Source organism: Eurosta solidaginis, chromosome 1 (genome assembly GCF_040869045.1).
Source record: "Eurosta solidaginis isolate ZX-2024a chromosome 1, ASM4086904v1, whole genome shotgun sequence".
Classification (NCBI taxonomy): Eukaryota; Metazoa; Arthropoda; class Insecta; order Diptera; family Tephritidae; genus Eurosta; species Eurosta solidaginis.
Window position 1 is genome coordinate 10,296,965 of NC_090319.1, and position 23,055 is coordinate 10,320,019.

General features: G+C 39.1%; 1 protein-coding gene across 1 annotated transcript in view; it reads left to right on the forward strand.

The window, feature by feature from the left end:
- Positions 1–22,509, forward strand: part of Rga (Regena) — a 63,340-nt gene extending 40,831 nt beyond the window's left edge. Inside the window, exons 2-8 of the mRNA XM_067779509.1 lie at positions 4,441–4,573; positions 4,649–4,812; positions 4,870–5,104; positions 18,601–18,915; positions 21,700–21,904; positions 21,965–22,129; positions 22,207–22,509. Of these exons, the coding sequence (XP_067635610.1) occupies positions 4,444–4,573; positions 4,649–4,812; positions 4,870–5,104; positions 18,601–18,915; positions 21,700–21,904; positions 21,965–22,129; positions 22,207–22,405 (1,413 nt within the window). The 5' untranslated portion in view covers positions 4,441–4,443 and the 3' untranslated portion in view covers positions 22,406–22,509. The remainder of the gene's footprint in view (positions 1–4,440; positions 4,574–4,648; positions 4,813–4,869; positions 5,105–18,600; positions 18,916–21,699; positions 21,905–21,964; positions 22,130–22,206) is intronic.
- Positions 22,510–23,055: the final 546 nt, after the last annotated feature.

Here is a 23,055-nt window from a genome sequence, read left to right on the forward strand (position 1 = left end):
ACTGGGATTAGAACTAGGATTGAGACTGAGACTCGGATTGGGACTGGGACTGGAACAAAATACATACGACCCTCTGGGACTGGCAATAAGGGATGAAGAAGAATGAGAAGAACTTGAGAGAAGAGAAAAGAGGGAAGGAGACTGAGAAAGAGAAATAGTGAGACGAATATAGACGATAGATGAAGCGAAAAAGACGGAGGGAGGAGTGAATAAAAGGATTAGGAAAAAGTGAAGAGGGGGAAAGGACAGAGTTAGACGGAAACAGTTTAGTAAAATGTATGGAGATAAACCAAATTTAGGGCAGAACAACGTCTGACGGGTCTGCTAGTACTTGAATATGAGCAAACATTTTCTCTTTACTGCAAATAAGATGTCCTAAATGCTATATTTTCCAAAATTATCACAGTTTTATCTGTTTGAAAATTGTACTTGAATTTCCTTAAAGATATGTAATATGGCCATTAGTGATGTTTGCGGATGTGTGTGCCAATTATGAGCGATCAGATGTTAGTTGCGCTTTTTGTTTCCAATGCTCATTACATTGAAATTTTGATCAATTCAAAAACAGTTTTTTAGGAAATGTTTTTCCTCATTTTAAGTAAGTTTGCCTTCAGAAAATGTTGATATTTCAAAAAAGATAACAAAAAGGCGCAGATTTATACATATAAAGCTCAAATTCTGTGTGTGTTCCCTATGGAAACGTATTTCCCACACTTCAATCATCACCAAATTTTGGCTATAGGTTCCTTCGATCAAGACGAGGGTTTTTCATATTTCAGAATTAAGAATTTTAAATTTAAATTTTTTTGGCTATGCGAACGAGCAATCTTAGCACCCAAAAATTATCATGTTAACAAAATCAATGATCGCATTCAAAACGAAATTCCTGGTGAAGTGACGAAATATAAATCGATCGACACAGTTACAGATGAAGATCAAATTGTGAATTATCCAATTGAATTTCTAAACTCTTTAGAACCACCTGGAATGCTTGCGCATATATTAACTTTGAAAATTGGCTCACCAATCATGCTTCTTCGGAATTGAGACCCACCGAAATTGTGCAATGGAACCAGAAATTAATGCCGGATGTAATCGAAGCAACAATCATCAGCGGTAAAAGCGAAGAAGAGTTGTTGTTCCACGGATCCCTACAGGTTTGCCATTTAATTTTAAGCTCTTTCAGTTTCATGTACGCCTTACTTTTGCAATTACAATCAACAAGGCACAAGGACAATCGCCTACTGTTGCAGGAATAAATTTAGAGTCTGTGCTCTTCCCATGGCCAGCAATATGTTGTTTGCTCTAGAGTTGGAATGCCAAAAAATGTGCTTATCTTTGCACCGAACGAAAAAACCAAAAATATTGTGTACCCAATTGCATTACAATAAGATATATTAATAAAATAGAAGAACAATAAACTAAATTATCAACAAACAAAACAGAAAAAATAACGCAATATTCATTCGATCTCGGGCGTTACAACGTACGACGGGTAAAACTAGTTAAATATAAATACCAAAATGATTTTCTTTGTTTTTTATGGCCACTTAAGTGAGCTTTCGTTAGTCCCGTAAGATATGTGTAATAAGCAAAGTAAAAACCTCAAACGGGGTCGAATTTCGTTTTTTCTTTATTCCTACATACTATATTCGTCATGTTGTACATTTTCTCTATAGTTTTACTTGCTATAAATCTAAAAAGATTTTGCCATTCATCCTTCACTGCTTCAAAACTCAAAAAGCAAGAATACAACTTTATTTAATATTAGCAGCCTCGACAGACGTTGCTCTGTCCTGATTTAGGTTCATCTGCATGGCTTTTAAGAGGTTTTTTTCGCCTCCTCTATTCAAATTTTTAGCAAGCTACTTTCTTAAAAAAAAAAAATATGCGAAATATCAATGTAGACAACTTACAAAAATGTACAATGTAGACAAATACGGAAAAGTACTGGGATTACCGCAGTCTTACTGCTTCTTCTTCGTTGGTCAACTAAAATAACAGTATTGAATTTTATTTAATTACTTCCTTTCCTCTTGTTCAAGGCCATTCGAATTATAACAAAAATTAAGCTCTTTCAAATTGCTGAGACCAGTAGAACTTTATCTCACAGCATTGAGCATGAGGTGTTCGCTTTCAGTATGGCAAATTCGAAATGCTGTGACTCAGGAAATCATAAAAACATAACATTTTGCGGTTCATCGTAGAAGATATGGAAATGAGACTTTGGTAGTTTTATGAAATTAAAGTTTCGGTTATTTTATTATGTTCGATATATCGTCGGTTATATTTAAGTCATGTTTTTCTATTAAAGTCAAAGTGGTATGTTTTTGGCCTGAATGAGGTAATCTCCCGCGTATAACAAACTAATTTAACCTTATCAGTGCGGCTTCAGACCTGGTAAACCTCCTATCGAATAGATTTTCACGATGCGCCAGATCCTAGAGAAGACTCACGATCGACACTCACCATCTTTACGTCGACTTCAAAGCAACATTTGAAAGCGCGAAAAGAAGCTGATTGTATGCTGCTATGTCTGAATTTAAGTTGCCTGCAAAGTTAATAAGGCTCGCCAAATTACTTTGGCAACACCACCACCGTAAGGATTGCGAAGGGCCTCTCCGAGCCATTCGAAACCAAACAAAGCAAAAAATGTTGGTGTTGCGGTAAAGAGGATAAGACGAGGTAGGTGCTGTCATCCAAGAAAGAATCGGAGCATTCGCGCTTTGGCAGCCACGTCACTGTTGAAGGATATAAATTCGAGACTGTAAATGATTTTGTCTATTTGGGAACCAGCATTAACATCAAAAAACGATGTCAGCTTAGAAATGTAACGGAAAATAACTCTTTCCACCAAGTGCTACTTTGGACTGAGAGGCAATTGAAAAGTAAAGTCCTCTCTCTACGAACAAATATAACGCTCTACAAGTCGCACATCATACCTGTCCTGATGTATGGCACGGAATCATGGACGGTGTCGAAAAAAGATGAAATGGCTTTTGGAGTGTTGGAAAGAAAAGTTCTCGGAAAGATGTATTGTCTTGTCCGTGATGCCGACGGCGAGTATCGGAAGAGGTATAATGTGAAACTACGAGCTTTACGCAGACATTCGCACAGGGGCGGATCCTGCACGATTTGGTAGGGGGGTTGAGGTTAGGACGATCTTATAGATTATACATACATAAAAGCTAAACATTTTATATGTAATTAAAACAAACTTTATAATTTTCATAAGTTCCACATCGTGGCGGGGTGATAGGCCCCCTCGCCTCCCCCTGGATCCGCCACTGCATTCGCAGTTATCGCGAAACGGATAGCTGGCATGATTTGTTACTAAAGGGCTAAAATCGCTTAAGCGGTTTAGCGCCAATTAATTATGATGATGACGACGACCACTGCTCTAAATCGTTATAACTGTTAGTTTATCCCAGACCAGTGGGATCACTTGCAAACTATTTTCGGAATTATTCCGGACGGTCTTCGGATCTTTCTTGGACTGTCTCCAAAAAAATTTGGAACTATTTCCTAATCATTTTGAAGACTTAACCCCCAGCGGTTTAGGAGGTCAGAATATACCAGCGGTAGGTATGCCTGTCGGAAGAGGCGACTAAAATACCAGATTCAAGGGGCTGTGTAGCGCAACCCTTTCAGGTTACCAGCGCAATATATAGCTTCTCCAAACCCAATTGTCAACCTCACCTATCCGTGGCGAATTCTGTTTCACAAACAGACGAGGCTCTGGCGAACCCAAGCTCCTCATGGAACTAGGGAGTGGGGAGGCAGGTATGGCCTGAAACTTTAATGTGGCCATATAAATCGTTCCAGAGATGGTCGGGCTAGCACCTTAATGGTGCTGTGTTACCGGAGTGTGCCGGATCTGTATCTGGAAAAGGGCCATCACATCAACACACCCCAAAACCTTCGGGGATAAACCTTATCGCTACAACAACAACAACAACTTTCCGGCATTGTCTTTAAGGCTTTTCGGGTTTATTTTAGGGGTACTTCTGGGACCTTAGGAATCATTTCGAAACTATCCGTCATATTTCGGCATTGTTTTTGCGATCATTATAAGACTCTTTAGTGAAAACTTCGCGGCTTTTTGGAAATTGTTAGAAGCACTCTTCAGTATTGTTCCCACCGGGCCACAATTTATTTTAAATCGTTAAAACTCTGACATTTCATAAGTGTGGCAACCGAGATCCAAGCAATTTTTTGTTGTATTTTCTTTGTGCGGAGCTAAGGGTGGAGGCTTATAAATTAAAAAGCGTCATGTTTGTGTCTATAAACCTGTTGTATGCCGTATACTAAAGTTAGGGAGGGATCACTTAAAATGTTAGAAGAATTAGATTACTTCGTTTGGCCAAAGCTTCGTCAAATTTCATAAAATATATAACTCCATGCGATTTAATTAATTTTTTCGAAAACCTTTTATTTCAGATCATGGCGAATTTAAATTTTCAACAGCCTCCAAGAAGTTTAGCGAACGCCTCAATGACGGGACGAACTACAGGATTCGGTGGTAGTTCGCTTTCGGGACATGTAACACCCACGTCTGGCATGTTTCCAACGGGTAAGAAGCATGTTCTCGAATTCAAGGGCATGGCGGTAATAAATTGAAATTTGAAATATCGTATTAATTTTATAGGCGGTGCAAATTACGGACAAACGCAACAACCTCAACTCTCACCGAATCGTAATGCACAGTTGTCGGTGGGTGGTCCAGCGTTATCAAGAGGGGGTCGTGCGAATATCTTTGGTCAGCAAACGTTCGAACGACGAGCAATGCAAGCGTTGGGTGGCGGTCCTATGGTAATTTTCCACAAATTTTTAATTTAACGAAAAAACTAATATTTTATTTATTTTTAGTCGAATATGGGCAGCTTTATGCAATCGGGACGAGGTGGCTATGGTACTGGAGGTGGTGCGAGTGGCTTTCCCACTGTTTTTGGTGGCAGTGGAGATACGGGAACGCCCGCGCTTCTCGATCCAACGGAATTTCCATCGTTGACAAATGTGCGTGGTCAAAACGATCAAACACTGCCTCAGACGAATCCCCTCCAGCCACCGGGAAGCAAACCTTATGGTAATTTCTTTACCTCTTGTGAGTTTTTCAACGATATTCTTATAAATATTTTTTCTTTATTATATTTAAGAAATTAAAAGTTTTAAATAACACAAGAAAGCTCTATGTATATGATTAGACCAGTATAATCATAAGGTTTCATTCGTACACTAGCATACAAATCGGGTAATTCACAATCGTTTGAGCATCACATTTGCCTTAAGCTGTACTAAATGCCCTTTTTAAACGGTTGTATTAATAAACGGTTTTATTTAGCTTGACTTGACAGGGTGGACGGCCGGTTGGCACGAATTTTGTAATTGAAATTTAAGTAACTTCCCGATAAGCTGCAAGCTTGAAACTTGGAATATAGTTCAGAACCCGATGACAATGCAATAATAAGAAAAAAGCTCCGATAGGTGGCGCATGGATCGAAATATTTCAAAAAATTGTTTTTGTGGTCCGATTTGGTTCATATTTGGAACACATAATACATACATGAATAGAAAGTGACCTCTAAAAAAAATCGCCGCTAGGTGGCGCAAGGATCGAGATATTCAAAAAATCGTATTTATGTTCCGATATGGCTCATATTTGGAACACATAATACATACATGAATAGAAAGCGGCCTATGAAAAAAATCGGCGCTAGGTGGCGCAAGGATCGAGATATTCAAAAAAATCGTATTTGTGGTCCTATTTGGTTCATATTTGGAACACATAATACATACATGAATAGAAAGCGGCCTATGAAAAAAATCGCCGCTAGGTGGCGCAAGGATCGATATATTAAAAAAATCGTATTTATGGTCCGATTTGGCTCATACTTGGAACACATAATACATACAAGAATAGAAAGCGACCTATGAAAAAAATCGCCGCTAGGTGGTACAAGGATTGAGAGGCAAGGATCGAGATATTAAAAATACTCGTATTTGTGGTTCGATTTGGCTCATATTTGGAACAAATATTCATACAGAAATAGAAATCGCTTTATAAAAAAAATCCCGCTAGGTGCCGCAAGGATGAGATATTAAAAATACTGAAATATTACATCCAGTCCGGTAGAAGTAACTTCCCGATAAGCTACAAGCTTGATACTTGGAATATAGTTCAGAACCCGATGACAATGCAATAGTAAGAAAAAAACTCCGAGAGGTGGCACATGGATCGAAATATTTAAAAAAAATCGTATTTGTGGTCCGATTTAGCTCATATTTGGAACATATATTACGTACGGGAATAGAAATCGCTTTGTGAAAAAACTCCCGCTAGGTGGCGCAATGATTGAGAGGCAAGTATCGAGATATTAAAAATACTCGTATTTGTGGTTCGATTTGGCTCACATTTGGAACAAATATTACATACAGAAATAGAAATCGCTTTATGAAAAAAAATCCCGCTAGGTGCGGCAAGGATCGAGATATTGAAAATACTCAAATATTACATACAGTGCGGTAGAAGTAACTTCCCGATAAGCTACAAGCTAGAAACTTGGAATATAGTTCAGAACCCGATGAAAATGCAATAATAAGAAAAAACTCCGAGAGGTGGCGCATGGATCGAAATATTTCAAAAAATCGCATGTGTGGTCCGATTTAGCTCATATTTGGAACATATTGTAACGAATTTAGTGAAATTCCGCTTACTTGCAACCTTCTACCAACGTTCGTATCGCTAAACTGTTGAATAAATAACTCCAACATTCAATAATGCAAAATGGTCATTAATAGACTTCTTTGAAAATACTTCACAATAACACTTATACTTCGCAACTGAAAGCGTGCTTAAATCAAACTGATTATTGCCTACTCAGCTTTCGCTCCTTTTATACTCTCTGCTGTCTCGTTTGCATACTTCTAGGCGTTTCTTCTGCTAGAATTTTCTACTTGGTTACCAGCTATACGCGTCGCGTGTGTATCTGTAGTTTATTGCCTCTCGCATAGCCGCGCATATGTATATGTGAGTAATGATGATTGCATACTTTTGTGAGTATCTATGTGCTGCTTGTATGAACATATGTGTGTACATGATGATTAATGTGTTTATGTACATGTACATATGTGGCTCGCATCAATGTTTTTTTTTCTGTTGTTGCGTGATTATTTACTTAGTAAACACTTAGAGATGGTAATATTCGTCACAATATATTACATACGGGAATAGAAATCGCTTTGTGAAAAATCTCCCGCTAGGTGGCGCAAGGATCGAGATATTCGGAAAAATCGTATTTGTGGTCCGATTTGATTCATTTTGGAAGAAATATTATATACAGTCCGGTAAAAGTGACATCAAAATACTCTGAAGTTCGAGGAGGGACGAGCATACGTGGAGCTGAGTGGAGTAAAGTCTTGTAAGGATTAAGGGCCCATTACTGATACTTAGCATAGACTTGACTGAAATGAACTAAATAGAATGAGAAATGATAGGCAATTAAATAAAGACTAAAAACTTGTAAATAAAATAATTAAAAAAATGTTTAAGTTAAACGGTTTTATTGAAAACAATACTTACATTAAGTAGTAATAATACTAAAAGCTAGAAAATAATTAGGTAGGTCCTAAATACTAGTCATCACACTTCTCATCAATCTAGGGCATTGATCAGACAATTAAATAAAAGCGTTGGGCGCGTGAAATTTCTAAAAATGTGAGGCGTAGCATAAACCTGATTAAGGTGCAGTTGGTCTTACTTATGACGAGATTATCGTCAAAGCTGTATGAAAAATTAAACTTTGCGTGTTCTCAAAAAATTTTAGTTTTGAATAACATCTGTCACTAATAAAATGTGCGATAAATTTCATCAACACAAATTGCGTAATTTTTCCAATTCATAAACATACATTTCTTTTTGATTTTCGCAAATCTTCCTTCTATTTTCCCTTACAAATTTCAATCAGCGAATGTTTAAAATTTCAAAAAGCCAATTCAAAAGTGCACAGTTGCGAATGTAATTTTCGGTTTTACCCAAACTTAGACTTTCTTACTTGTTCTATTTAATTGGTGATTAATATATACATTGAGCATTCTTTTTAGTTGTTAAGGTGGCGGTTTTGAAAAATAATAGTAGCATAGTTTTGGTTTTTGTGTATATTGAGTATATTGACTTTGATTGGATAACGGTTGGTTGTACAGGTATAAAGGAATCGAGATATATATAGACTTCCATATATCAAAATCATCAGTATCGAAAAAAAATTTTATTGAGCCATGTCCGTCCGTATGTCCGTTAACACGATAACTTGAGTAAATATTGAGATATATTCACCAAATTTGGTACACGAGCTTATCTGGACCCAGAATAGATCGGTATTGAAAATGATCGAATTCGGATGATAACCACGCCCACTTTATATATATAACATTTTGGAAAACACAAAAAACCTGATTATTTAGTAAATAATACACCTAAAATGTTGACATTTTTTTAAATGGGCGTGGCACCGCCCACTTGTGATAAAATCAATTTTACAAATTTTGATCATAAATCAAAAATCGTTAAACCTATCGTAACAAAATTTGGCAGAGAGGTTGCCTTTACTATAAGGAATACGTTGAAGAAAAATTAACGAAATCGGTTGAGAACCACGCCCACTTTTATATAAAAAATTTTTAAAAGGTCGTAGACGAAAATAATTAGCTATATCTTAGCGAAAAAGAGTTTTGTGTCAATAGAATTTTACTTTCTAAATTAAATTATAACATTAAATTGGAAAACACTAAAATTTTTGAAAATGGGTGTTGCACCACCCCTATTATGACTAAGCAATGTTCTATGTTTCGGGAGCCATAAGTCGAAGAAAAATTAACATATCGTAATAAAATTATATACATATATTTTCCTTATAGGAGAAAATATTTCTAGTAAAAATGGATGGGATCGCTTCAAGACCACGGCAACGTAGATATAAAATAAATTTAAAAGGGTCGTAGACTAGAATAATAAGCTATAACTTAGCAAAAATAGTTTTGAATCAATGATATTTCACTTATCAAGTCTTATTGTAAGAGGAAATGTGGAGACATTTGTTTTAAACGGGCGGTGCCACGCTCAGCTCACGCTGAGTATATAATATTCGGTTACATCCTAACTTAGACACCTTTACTTGTTTCGCTTAACAAAGGCGCTTACGCAGTTATAACTTTGGTTTGGCGTCTTTGTTGTAAACAATTATTATTATTACGTTTACTCTTTGCAATTGTGTTCAAAAAAAAAGCGAAATCAAACTCACTGCTAAAATGTGAAAACAAAAATATTTTTAATACATCACATTTTAAAAGATAATTTATATGTACATTCGATGTAATATAGTTGTATTCTTTGCATGACTTAACTGATGTAATTTACTAGCTAAGAAAAATATTTTAATATACATAGCTTTTTCAAATCTGAGAAGAACAGGGAGGCTTTTCAGACTGCCACATGATTTGATGATTTGATTTGATACAAACTAACAACAACAACATCAAAATAACTGGACTTATAGAAGGATAGACGTTTACCTTCAGATGTTAGTCAAATATTAATAACTACTAGCCCCGCCAGCTTGGAATTTCAACTTAGAGATTTTCGCATTCGCTCCTTAAATCGCGACTGACTGTATACGTTGTACAGTTTTCGATAAAGCAACCGTTTCTGATTAATTTGATTAATCGAACCCAAAATAAGTCTTTTTAAAAAATTTGTATTCAATTCCTGGAAAAAAAGCTGCTTAAATATGAACTTAGTCAAAAAGATACCATATTAATAGCTTTTTTCGGAAGAGGTTGTTGTTGTTGTTGTAGCGATAAGGACACTCCCCGAAGGTCTTAGGGAGTGTTATCGAGTTGATGGTCCTTTGCCGGATGCAGATCCGGTACGTTCCGGTACCAAGCCCGACCATCTCGGGAACGATTTGTTATCAACACATGCGACCTAGTCCATCCCGCCCTCCCACACCCTAGATCCATGAGGAGTTCGGGGTCGCCAGAGCCTCGGCTGTTAATGAAACAGGATTCGCCACGGATAGGTGAGGTTGACAATTGTGTTTGGAGAAGCTATGTATTGCGCTGGCAACCTGAAAGGGCTGCGCTACACAAACCCCTTGAATCCGGTATTTTAGTCGCCTCTTACGACAGGCATACCTACCGCGGGTATATTCTAACCCCCTAACCCGCTGGGGGTTTCGAAAGAGGTCGCCATTAGCCCTTTCCCATCACTATATAGTATTAAAAAACTTCATAGGTTGAGTTGACAAATATTCGTGTACTTGTGATTTTGTCACAGCTTCTAAAATATCACAGAAAATGTCTGCGACTTCTTGGAGGGATCAACTGTAACTGACTGTGACAGCATTTGCTTCTGGTTTGAAATCTCGCTTACCAGAAACACAGCACAGAAACAATTTGCTGCCACGCCATGAACCAATGAGCAAGTTACTTACACTTGGACTGAATAACATTATATGCACCAGGAAATGATGCAGAGGTGGCTATGCAAATGCCCTTGCTAACAGTCGATATCCACTGTTAAATCAAAGGTAGCAATAACAGTATTGTTAAGTATTTATCTGCTATTAGAGGGGCCAACTGCTATTAGGGCCACTGCCACGGCACCTGAGAACACAGCCGTATGAAGCCAAAAAACACTAGCAGGTCCTCAGTGAAAAAACAGGCGTCAGTATTGCCAGGTATTGCCAGGTGCATCCTGGACTCAAAGAACAATACCCTAAACTTGCAGAAGAGGAACGCACACTCCCTAGGGAAACGCGAGTGTCTCTAGCTCAACTTCGATCTGGATACTGTAACAGGTTAAACTCTTACCTATCCAGGATCAACCTCGACATACAAAACATATGTCCTGCTTATAACGTGTCCCCACATGACACCAACCATATCTTCAACTGTATGGTGGAACCAACGCCTCTAACACCCCTCTCATTATGGTCCACCCCTGTTGAAATAGCAAGTTTCCTTGGACTCCCGTTAGAGGATATTGATGACAATTTGTGATCGGTCACACCTATTGGATGGGGCAACAACAACTGCCACTATTTCTTCGCAACACAACCAGAAGGCAAACATAACAAGTAAGGAAGGCTAAGCTCGGGTGTAACCGAACATTACATACTCAGCTGAGAGCTTAGCTGCGTTGGTTTCGTAGATGGTTTATAAGTGGTTTTTAATTCCATATCACATAAGTTTGGGAAATATCGACCAAATTGTAGACCAAGGGTGGCGTTTTTTGGAACGATATTCCTTCATCCTTTGTCAAATAAGGGAAAATCAACATGTAGGAAAATGAGCCTTAGGGTAAACCTGGAATGTGTTTGTATGACATGGTTATCAAATAAAAGGTATTAAAAGGGAGTGGGCCTTAGTTCTATAAGTGGACGCCTTTTCGAGATATCGCCATAAAGGTGGACCAGGGGTGACTCTAGAATGTGTTTGTACGGTATGGGTATCAAATGAAAGGTGTTAATGAGTATTTTAAAAGGGAATTGGCCTTAGTTCTATAGGTGGACGCCTTTTCGAGATATCGCCATAAAGGTGGACCAGAGGTGACTCTAGAATGTGTTTGTACGATATGGGTATCAAATGAAAAGTGTTAATGAGTATTTTAAAAGGGAGTGGGCCTTAGTTCTATAGGTGGACGTCTTTTCGAGATATCGCCATAAGGGTGGACTAGGGGTGACTCTAGAATGTGTTTGTGCGATATGGGTATCAAATGAAAGGTGTTATTGAGTATTTTAAAAGGGAGTGGGCCTTAGTTCTATAGGTGGACGTCTTTTCGAGATATCGCCATAAAGGTGGACCAGGGGTGACTCTAGAATGTGTTTGTGCGATATGGGTATCAAATGAAAAGTGTTAATGAGTATTTTAAAGGGAGTGGCCCTTAGTTCTATAGGTGGACGCATATTCGAGATAACGCCATAAAGGTGGACCAGGGGTGACTAGAATGTGTTTGTGCGATATGGGTATCAAAGGAAAGGTGTTAATGAGTATTTTAAAAGGGAGTGGGCCTTAGTTCTATAGGTGGACGTCTTTTCGAGATATCGCCATAAAGGTGGACCAGGGCTGACTCTAGAATGTGTTTGTGCGATATGGGTATCAAATGAAAGGTGTTAATGAGTATTTTAAAAGGGATTTGGCCTTAGTTCTATAGGTGGACGTCTTTTCGAGATATCGCCATAAAGGTGGACCAGGGGTGACTCTAGAATGTGTTTGAACGATATGGGTATCAAATGAAAAGTGTTAATGAGTATTTTAAAAGGGAGTGGCCCTTAGTTCTATAGGTGAACGCATTTTCGAGATAGCGCCATAAAGGTGGACCAGGGGTGACTCTAGAATGTGTATGGGCGATATGGGTATCAAATGAAAGGTGTTAATGAGTATTTTAAAAGGGAGTGGGCCTTAGTTCTATAGGTGGACGTATTTTCGAGATATCGCCATAAAGGTGGACCAGGGGTGACTCTAGAATGTCTTTTTACGATATGGGTATCAAATGAAAGGTGTTAATGAGTATTTTAAAAGGGAGTGGCCCTTAGTTCTATAGGTGGACGCCTTTTCGAGATATCGCCATAAAGGTGGACCAGGGGTGACTGTTGTTGTTGTTGTTGTAGCAATGCTTCGCCCCACCTAACAGACGCGACCGATCATAAGTTGTCATCAATATCCTCTAACGGGAGTCCAAGGAAACTTGCCGTTTCAACAGGGGTGGACCATAAGGAAAGGGGTGTTAGAGGCGTTGGTTCCACATTACAATTAAATAGATGGTTGGTGTTATGTGGGGACACATTGCAAGCGGGGCATACATTTTGTATGTCGGGTCTGATTCTGGATAGGTAAGAGTTTAACCTGTTACAGTATCCAGAACGAAGTTGAGCAAAAGTGACACGCGTTTCCCTGGGGAGTATGCGTTCCTCTTCGGAGTTTTGGATACTTTTCTTTAAGTACTGGATTCACCGGGCAATTCCCGGCATAAAGGTCCGACGCCTGTTTATGGAGTTCACCAAGGACCTGCTTGTGTTTTTTCGCTTCATACGGCTGGGTTCTCAGGTGCCGTATTTCCTCAAAATGCTTACGGAGATGACTCCTTAAGCCACTAGGCGGTGCTGGTTCATCAATCAGATGTCTTTGGGATGCTCAGGTTTCTGGGTATTCAACAGGAACTGTTTGGTCAGCATCTCATTTCTCTCCCTGATGGGGAGTATTCTCGCCTCATTATGCAGATGGTGTTCTGGGGACATAAGAACACAGCCCGTGGCAATTCTGAGAGCAGTATTTTGGCAGGCCTGTAGTTTCTTCCAGTGGGTAATTTTTAGGCTTGGCGACCATATGGGTGACGCGTAGCACGTAATCGGCTGGCTAATTGCACTGTATGTAGTCATGAGCGTTTCTTTATCTTTTCCCCAGGTATTGCCAGCGAGGGATTTGAGGATTTTGTTACGGCTCTGAATTCTCGGAACAATTGCGGCTGCGTGCTCACCAAAATGTAGATCCTGATCAAACGTCACACCCAAGATTTTGGGGTGTAGGACAGTCGGTAGCGTAGTGCCATCGACGTGGATGTTCAAGATGGTCGACATTTGGGACGTCCATGTTGTAAATAAGGTCGCGGAAGATTGTGACTCCTTCCGGTGGTGAAGGTAGCTTAGATATGTAGAAATTAAACAAAAGTGGGGATAGGACACCACCCTGTGACACCCCTTGTTTAATTCTCCTTGGTTTTGATGTTTCGTTTCTAAATTGCACCGATGCCTGCCGACCACCCAGATAATTTGCGGTCGACCTTTTAAGACATGGGGGAAGGGTAGACCATTCCAGGTCTTGCAGTAACGAGCCATGGTTGACGGTATCAAAAGCTTATGATAGGTGTAGCGCTACGAGTACTGTTCTATGGTTGGGGTATTCATTTAAACCGCAATTTATCTGGGTGCTAATGGCATTTAGCGCGGTGGTAGTGCTATGGAGTTTTCTGAAGCCATGCTGATGAGAGGACAGCTGCAAATTTGCTTGGAAATAAGGGAGCAAAATGGCTTCAAGCGTCTTTGCCACTGGCGATAGGAGAGATATCGGACGATACGACTCACCTATGTTAGCTGGTTTCCCAGGCTTTAGTAGCGGGACCACCTTGGCCATTTTCCATTTCTTGGGTATGACAACGGTGGAAAGAGACAGGTTGAAGACATGCGCTAAATATTTGAAACCCTCTTTCCCTAGGCTTTTAAGCATCGCTATGCCGTCTGGGCCCACTGCTTTGGATGGTTTAGCGCGACCAATGGGGTCCTCAACCTCTTTAGCGGTGATGGTGATTGGTGACGCGCTGAATTTGTGTTTATGTGCGTGTCTATTGGCTCTCCGTCTATCTTTGTCGACAGTAGGATGCATTATATATTGTCGGCAGAAAGCGCTCGCGCATTTTTGCGCATCCGACAGCACTTTGTCGCCAAATTCGATGGAAACTTTGTCTTTGTGTTTAGTCGGATTCTATAGGGACTTTACGGTGGACCAAAGTTTACCCACACCGGTAGAGAGGTTACAACCTCTTAGGTGCTCCTCCCATTTCGCCCGCTTGTGTTCGTCCACAAGCAATCTGATGCGTTGGTTTATATCCCTTATTTGGGGGTCGCCTGGATCAAGCTGTCTTATAAGGTCACGTTCTCTTGCGGCCTCCGCCGGGAAGTGGGGCCGGATTTCGGGAATTCTCCTGGCGGGAATGAAACGTGCCGAGGCGGAATCAATGACCTTGCGGAAGGCACGCTCCCCTTGGCGGGCATCAGTCGGTTGTCTGTAAAAGATTTATATTCTTCCCACTTTCCTTTTTTGAAGTCTATGAAAGTGCGTTTTTCGGTGACGATGAAGTCGCGAAACACTCGAGCGAAATAAGTATAGGCAGGTGGTCGAATGCCAATGTTATCATCGGCTGCCAATTGACGCAGTTTACGAGTTCTGCGCTCACGATTGAGATATCTGGCGAACTGTGACAGCTTTCTGCCATACGTGTGGGGGCGTCTCCGTTTATTGTGAAGAGCGTCGTTTCTTCTATTTGATCCGCCAACATCTCACCCCTACTGTCCGCCCGCAAGTTTGAGTGCCATAGATCGTGATGGGCATTGAAATCGCCTAAGATAATGCGATTGTTGCCAGTGAGTAAGGCTCTGATATTAGGGCGGTATCCACTGGGGCAACAGGTGGCAGGAGGGATGTAGATGTTGATGATTTCTAGGTTTGCATCGCCTGACCGGGCAGATAGGCCTTGACGTTCTAAGACATTGTCCCTGCGGTCGATGCCAGGATCAAATATATAATATTGCACAGAGTGGTGTATGATAAACGCGAGGCCGCCTCCATTTCCGCTCTCGCGGTCTTTCCTGTGGACATTATACCCAGAACAGGTCTGCAATGCAGATCTTGCTGTGAGTTTAATCTCTTGAATCGCAGCAATGCGGATGTTGTGCCGCTTCATGAAATCGACTATATCCGTAATCTTCCCAGTTAGTCCATTACAGTTTAACTGCAGAATTCTGAAGTGCATAAGGGGAGACGCCACCACTCTGGGGGTAAGTGACGAGTGACTACGCCTGGGTTGTGGAAGGCCAGGACACAATTGCTGTTGTGGCCCTGGGACTGGGCGTCCTTGGGCAAGCATTGGGGTACCCGGATGATTTGGGTTTGCGACCTGGCAACATGGCGCGATGAAACCCGTCGGGGGGTTGCCGTCGCGGAGACCAGAACATCTAGGAAAGTTGCACCACCCAAGGCAGGAGCTGCATTGGGCCGATGTGGCAAACATATATATTCTGTGCTGGCAAACGGTGCAAACGGAGGTAGGGACTAAAAGTCTGTTTCCCTGACCTACACTATTGCTGACGGAAAAGAGAGGGGGGGGGGGGGGAGAAGACGGGGGCAATGGCTGATGCTCAGCATTGGTACCGACTCTACTACGAAGGTAGTAGTTATGAGTGGTAGCAGCTGTTTGAGTTGTTGGCGCCGTGGGGCGCGAGCAGCAGCGGGTACTTGTTGTGGCTTGCTGAGCAGCGGGGCTGCTGGAAGGTAGAGACACACTGAACAGAGTATGACCGTACTAAAAAGATTCTTTTCCGGCAGATGCAGCAAAACCATTTCTCAGGACCGGGGTCAGGAGACGGACCCGGATTGGATTCGATGCCTTCCCGGAGTAAGAGAATATGGAGCAGTCCTGTTGCAAGGAGCTGCTGGAAGGATGACAATTTGTGGGAGGGACGCAACAAATTAAATGGGGTCACACTGAAATGACAGTCCTTGGTCGGGAAAAATCCCGAGTCGCTCCGGTACATATAACCGACTGCCTTGGGAAGCGTAAAATGGGTTTGTACGATATGGGTATCAAATGAAAAGTGTTAATGAGTATTTTAAAAGGGAGTTGGCCTTAGTTCTATAGGGGGACGCCTTTTCGAGATATCGCCATAAAGGTGGACCAGGTGACTCTAGAATGTGTTTGTACGAAATGGGTATCAAATGAAAGGTGTTAATAAGTATTTTAAAAGGGAGTGAGCCTTAGTTCTATAGGTGGACGTCTTTTCGATATATCGCCATAAAGGTGACTCTACAATGTGTTTGTACGATATGGGTATCAAGTTAAAGATATTGAGGGTTTTAAAAGGAAGTGGCCCTCAGTTGTATATGTGAAGGCGTTTTCGAGATATCGACCAAAATGTGGACCAGGGTGACTCAGAACATCATTTGTCGGGTATCGCTAATTTATTTATATATGTAATACCACGAACAGTATTCCTGCCATGATAGCGAGGGCTTTTGATTTCGCCCTGCAGAACTTTTTCATTTTCTTCTACTTAATATGGTAGGTGTCACACCCATTTTACAAAGTTTTTTCCAAAGTTATATTTTGCGTCAATAAACCAATCCAATTACCATGTTTCATCCCTTTTTTCGTATTTGGTATAGAATTATGGTATTTTTTTCTTTTTTCGGAATTTTCGATATCGAAAAAGTGGGCGTGGTCATAGTCGGATTTCGCCCATTTTTAATACCAAGACAAAGTGAGTTCACGCAAGTGCGTGAACTAAGTTTATTAATATATATCGATTTTTGCTAAAGTTATCGTGTTAACGCCCTTGCGGAAGGACAGACGGTCGACTGTGTATAAAAACTGGGCGTGGCTTCAACCGATTCCGCCCATTTTCACAGAAAGCAGTTATCGTCATAGAAGCTATGCTCTTACCAAATTTCACTAGAATTGGTAAATTTTTGTTCGACTTATGGAATTAAAAGTATTCTAGAGAAATTAAATGAAAAAGGGCGGAGCCACGCCCATTTTGAAATTTTCCTTTATTTTTGTATTTGTTTGCACCATATCATACTGGAGTTGAGTTGAATGTTCACATAGTTTACTTACATACAGTAAAGATATTCTATTTTTTGTTAAAATTTGACTTAAAAATTTTTTTTTTCAAGTGGGCGTGTTCGTCATCCGTTTTTCCTAATTTTTACTAAGAACACATGTAGTAATAGGAATAACGTTCCTGCCAAATTTCATCATGATATCTTCAACGACTGCCAAATTACAGCTTGCAAAACTTTTAAATTACCTTATTTCAGAAGTGGGCGGTGCCACGCCCATTGTCCAAAATTTTACTAAATTTTCTATTCTGCGTCATAAGGTCAACCCACCTACCAAGTTTCATCGCATTATACGTCTTTGGTAATGAATTATCGCACTTTTTCGGTTTTTCGAAAATTTCGATATCGAAAAAGTGGGCGTGGTTATAGTCCTATTTCGTTCATTAGAAATAGCGATCTGAGATGAGTGCCCAGGAACTTACATACCAAATTTCATTAAGATAGCTCAAAATTTACTCAAGTTATCGTGTTAACGGACAGACGTGCGTACGGGCATGGCTAAATGATATGAAACATAGTTTATTTCTTTTTTTGCAATAAACACTGAAGTTTTATAACGTTTTTGTTATTTAGTTTTTGACGTTGTTGTGGGGCTTCGTTCTTTTCATGAACATAAAAAAACACAGTTATATCTTTCGTATGTAATAATTCATATTTTCCTTTCGCCTATTTATTAATAATTTCAACTGATATAAATCTCATATCCTAAAAAATATGCTCTCTAAGTGTTGAGGGGATCCTGTTAGCGCAAAAAACACATTGTGTGGTTGTGGTGTAGCCAACTCCAGGACGTATGTAGTATGTAACTGGAAACAAAATTTTAACATTCGAATAACATCATACATAAAAAAAGATTCATTTCATTTGACAATACCAAAAATTTTGACAAGTATAAATTTTAAGCTTATTTTTTATATATATAGTACATACATACATATGTACACCTACTATAGACACATGTATGTATGAATATAAATCTATGGCATCAGGCAACATTTTCCTCATAATAGGGTTTTCTTTTCTGTTTTCTTGTTCTCGTTTTCTTCATTGACACGTCATTTCCTGAACGCAAAATTGATCAATTCGTCACGCTCCTCTACAAATAAACGTATGTTTGAATATGCTACATTGTACCTACTACTTACGTATATATAGTTGGCATGGTCAAACAGCCAACATCGGAACAGTCGGAATTCACCATGTCGAATGAAGATTTCCCTGCGTTACCGGGCACTCAAATCACTGACGGTACAACGAATTCGGGCATCACGGAGAATAATTTGGATGGTAGTGCTGATAAGACGTTGAACTCGATTGTGGGCGGCAGTGGGTTAGGTGCCGTTGGGAGTGGCGTTGGCGTTAGCGCTAGTAGTGGTGGCGGCAGTAGTGGTAGAGGAGGAATCGACCATCAGCACGATAATTCCAGCAATGATAAACTTATGAAAAGCGGAGTGCAAACATCACCTGATGGTAAATTTTTTTTAAATAACTCTTTTCATACATATTTAATGAATTGATTGTTTTTTTGTTGTTCACACCAAATTGTGCTCATACGTTCACAAAATATTTTTCCAAACCAAAGTAACTCAGAGATGAGAATGGAGAGTAGCTGGTATGTAATGCGAATACGAATCCGCTAATGAGAATTGGCAAGTCGTGGTTCGACCATATCCTCAATTTTAAACCAATCGCTAGTGATTCTTAGGCCCGGTTTTTCAGTACAAGTTCAACTCAGTTTGTCAGTTAAACTCCGCTTAAACTTATTCTGCAAATTTTAAGTCTACTTTAACTGAAGTATAAGCTAAGCTTAAGCGGCCGATCTACCAGGGTTAAACTCTAGTTAACCTATCAGTTATTTGCGTTCGTACGAAATGGCGTCGAATATACCCAACAAACATTTGGGCTTGAGTACCATTAGAACTCATGTTGATAACTAGGCATACTTCTAGAATCTCAAGAGTTGTTTCGAAACAGTGGCTCAACTCGAAAATCATAGCGTACTTACAAAATATGCTATTACATAAGGCTAGGTGCGAGTTCGCCTAAATTTTAGGTACCTAAACTAATATTCCACTGGAACTTTCCAGCACTGCAATCATTTAGGAAAAAGCTGTCAAAACTGCGAGTTGATTTGAAACCCTAAAGTGTTTATTTCTGCTAAGAAAATAATAACAATACGGGAAATTTGGTATTTTGATATCAACTCGAAAAATGGGTTGACTATTCATTTGAGAACTGTACATTTCTCAAAATCTCTCGAAATTAGGATAATAATTGCAAAATATTAATGACGTTGCAGATCAACTGGAAAACTTTTAATTTTACAAAATTTCTCAAAGGTTGGATAGTGACTGGAGAACGAAGTCGGATATCAACTCGAGAACTATATTATATTTCGCCTGAGAATTTGTTTCCATGTTTGTTGGGTAAACAAAATCTAGCTGTTGCCGTATCTACAAATTATCTAGATAATAAAAAAGCCAATGTTGCCGCACAAAAGAGCGTACCCCAAAGGCGGCCTTAAACTGTGACTGGAAAACTGCTCAGTAGTTTAACTGGAGTTTAAATTTGACTAGAGTTTAAGCAAGCTTAGTTTAAGCTTAGCTTAACCAACCACTAATAAACCGGGCCTTTGTGTTTTTTTTTTTTTTTTTTGATTAGGATTGGCCAAATCTGATAGCGGATTTGAAAATTCACGAGTCGCGTTACCAGATCGCTAACCTTTTTTTTTGCGTGGCTGTGTAATTGGGGAGTTGTTTAAAAAAGGGGTCAAGGTGTAACGTTCCAACTTTGCGAAAACCGGTTCAATGGAAAGAACAGTCCCAGTTTTATATTCGCACCAAACATAAGTTTTAAATCCCTTAAAATGACTTCGTTACATCAAACAAGGTATAGAACTCAACCTTGTTTGATGTAACGAAGTTTTTCAAACAAACATTTTAATTACTCAGCCTCCCATAGTGTGCCTCCCTTTGGATTTGTAAATAAACACATTTCAAGGATTATAAATGAAATATCATAAAGTGGAGTTCAGGATTTTGTGCAAATTATCTTGCATCATTGTATTTGCAAACTGGTATAGTATTTTTACACAAAACACAAAAAAAGTTTGATTGCGAACAACTTTTTTTTTAATTTTTCTTCTTCTAATATATAATAACAAACTTAATCAGAAGATCCCCAAAAATTCTTGACAGTTGAATTCATGATGTATTAGTAATGTTACCAAGTTATTATTCACCAAAATATATCAGGGGATAGACTAGCCCAGCGGCATTCGGCCTAGAACCAAAATATGCTGATCCGAAGCGATCTGGATTCATATATTCTAAATTACAATCCGTAAGTGTAACATTCCTCTCATCTTAGTGTTCTGATTTTTAGGGGCAAACAGCAACAGTGAGTTACAATTTTTGTATATTTAGAATTCCACTGTTTAGGCGAAGTTTTTTCAAAATAAGGTATAATACGACAATTTTGGGGTTCTTGTTATAATGAGAAAAACATTAGTCAAAAGTCTTCAGTAGTTCTGTACAGGGGAAGATCCTTGGTGAATATGACATGAATGCAAATAGGTTGTTTAACCAAAGACCTGTTTCAATTTTTTTGGGAACAAATTTAACATATGTATATAATAATAATATAAAAAATATGGAAGTGTTAGTTTAGCACGGCCTTACTTATGGAAGCCAACACCAAAGATACCCTAAATCCAGTAAAGATCCATCGATACTCACCTAATAGTTTATGTGAAAAAAGTACTAAAAGTGGCATATTTCACTCCTGAAAAATGCAAAAAGCAACACTTATTCGGGGACAACATTGTGAAAATTTTTCAGATAGGCGAATGACAGAAGAAAGAAGAATTTAGAGCGAGATAATTGACGGCTTACTTCACCTGGTTATTCCACCATGGCATCAGTTTGGTAATCTACCGAATTTCAAAATTTCGAAAGAATTTTATCAACTCGAAATAATTTGCTTATGGCGTTTACATATGGTGCCCCCTCCCCAGATAAAATTTTTTAATGTTAGTCCTTTATACACATAGTTATTGATTTTACAACTACAATATTTAGAGTTAGTTCATCAGCTCTTGTTTTTGTTTAACTAATAACTACTCATACATAAGTAAAATGTGTTTATTCTCAGTTCTCATCTCTACAATGTGATGTTTTCACATGCATACATACATATTTCCACATTTACATTTTTATCAATGTTAATAATATTATGTCTTATTATTAAATTTAGGCAAGGTCACAAATATTCCAGCGAGTATGGTGAATAACCAGTTTGGTATGGTGGGTCTCCTAACATTCATAAGAGCGGCGGAATCAGATCCAAATTTGGTGACGTTGGCGTTAGGAAATGATCTTACCGGCCTCGGTCTGAACCTGAATTCACAGGAAAGTTTACATCCTACATTCGCCGGACCGTTTGCGGATCACCCCTGCAGGTTTGTAAAAATTTGAATAAATATTCAATATATATTTATGAAAACATTATATTGATCTAGAGTACAAGACGTTGAATGCAACGTGCCAACCGAATATCTGATAAATTATGCGATAAAGGATAAACTGTCCGCACCTTTACTAAATAAACTGCAAGAAGATCTGCTTTTTTTCTTGTTTTACACGAATATCGGCGACATTTGGCAAATGATGGCCGCAGCGGAACTGTTAGTATAAGTCTTTGGTGTTCATTAATTTTTGTATTGCAAATCGATATGGAGAACTTTAATTCCTATTTTTGCAGTTATGGTCGCGATTGGAGATTTCACATAGAAGAAAAAATATGGATAACTCGAATTCCTGGGAATAATCAAGGAAAATTCTACTACTTCGATGCGCAAAGTTGGAAACGTATGTCCAAGGATTTCCAAATTGACGCTGAGAAATTAGAAAAATGTCCCAATATATCTGCGTTAGTGAACATGAATGGACAGTCTGTATAATATTAAAAAAATATACAAAAAACACGAAAAAAATTAAAAAAAAATCTTTTTTTGAGAATAAGGAAAAAAGCATGATGAAAATAAAATTATATTAAGAAATTGTAGTTATTTCTGTGTGCTCATATGTTACTGTGTTCTTGAAAGATTGTATATAAATATCCGAGACTCTTCGCCCTTTGATGTAGTAATTGAATGCTGAATTTGTTTCCCTTACTTTCGGTTTTACATTTCAAAGGCTTTTGGAGTTGTCAGACCTAGAACGTTTTGGAAACATTGTTTGTTGGTCTCTTAATAAATAAAATGTCTTAATTCAGGAGTGAAAACGAGAGTGAAGGTGATTCTGAAAGTTTGATATGAACCATTAATATCTTGACTCAATCAGAAACGGAACGTTGCATGTTGTTGTATTAACAGTCCTCCCCATTCAATGGGCCCGACGACTCACAAATTGTCATCAAAGTCCTCTAACGGAAGTTCAAGGAAATTGGCAGTTTCAACAGGGGCGGTCCATATGGAGAGGTGTTAGAGGCGTAGGTCCACATTACAACTGTAAAGATGATTTGTGTCATGTGGGGACACATCGCATGCAGGACATGATAGATAGATAGATAATTAATTGAGGATCGCACTGCGACCATTGGATTCAAGGG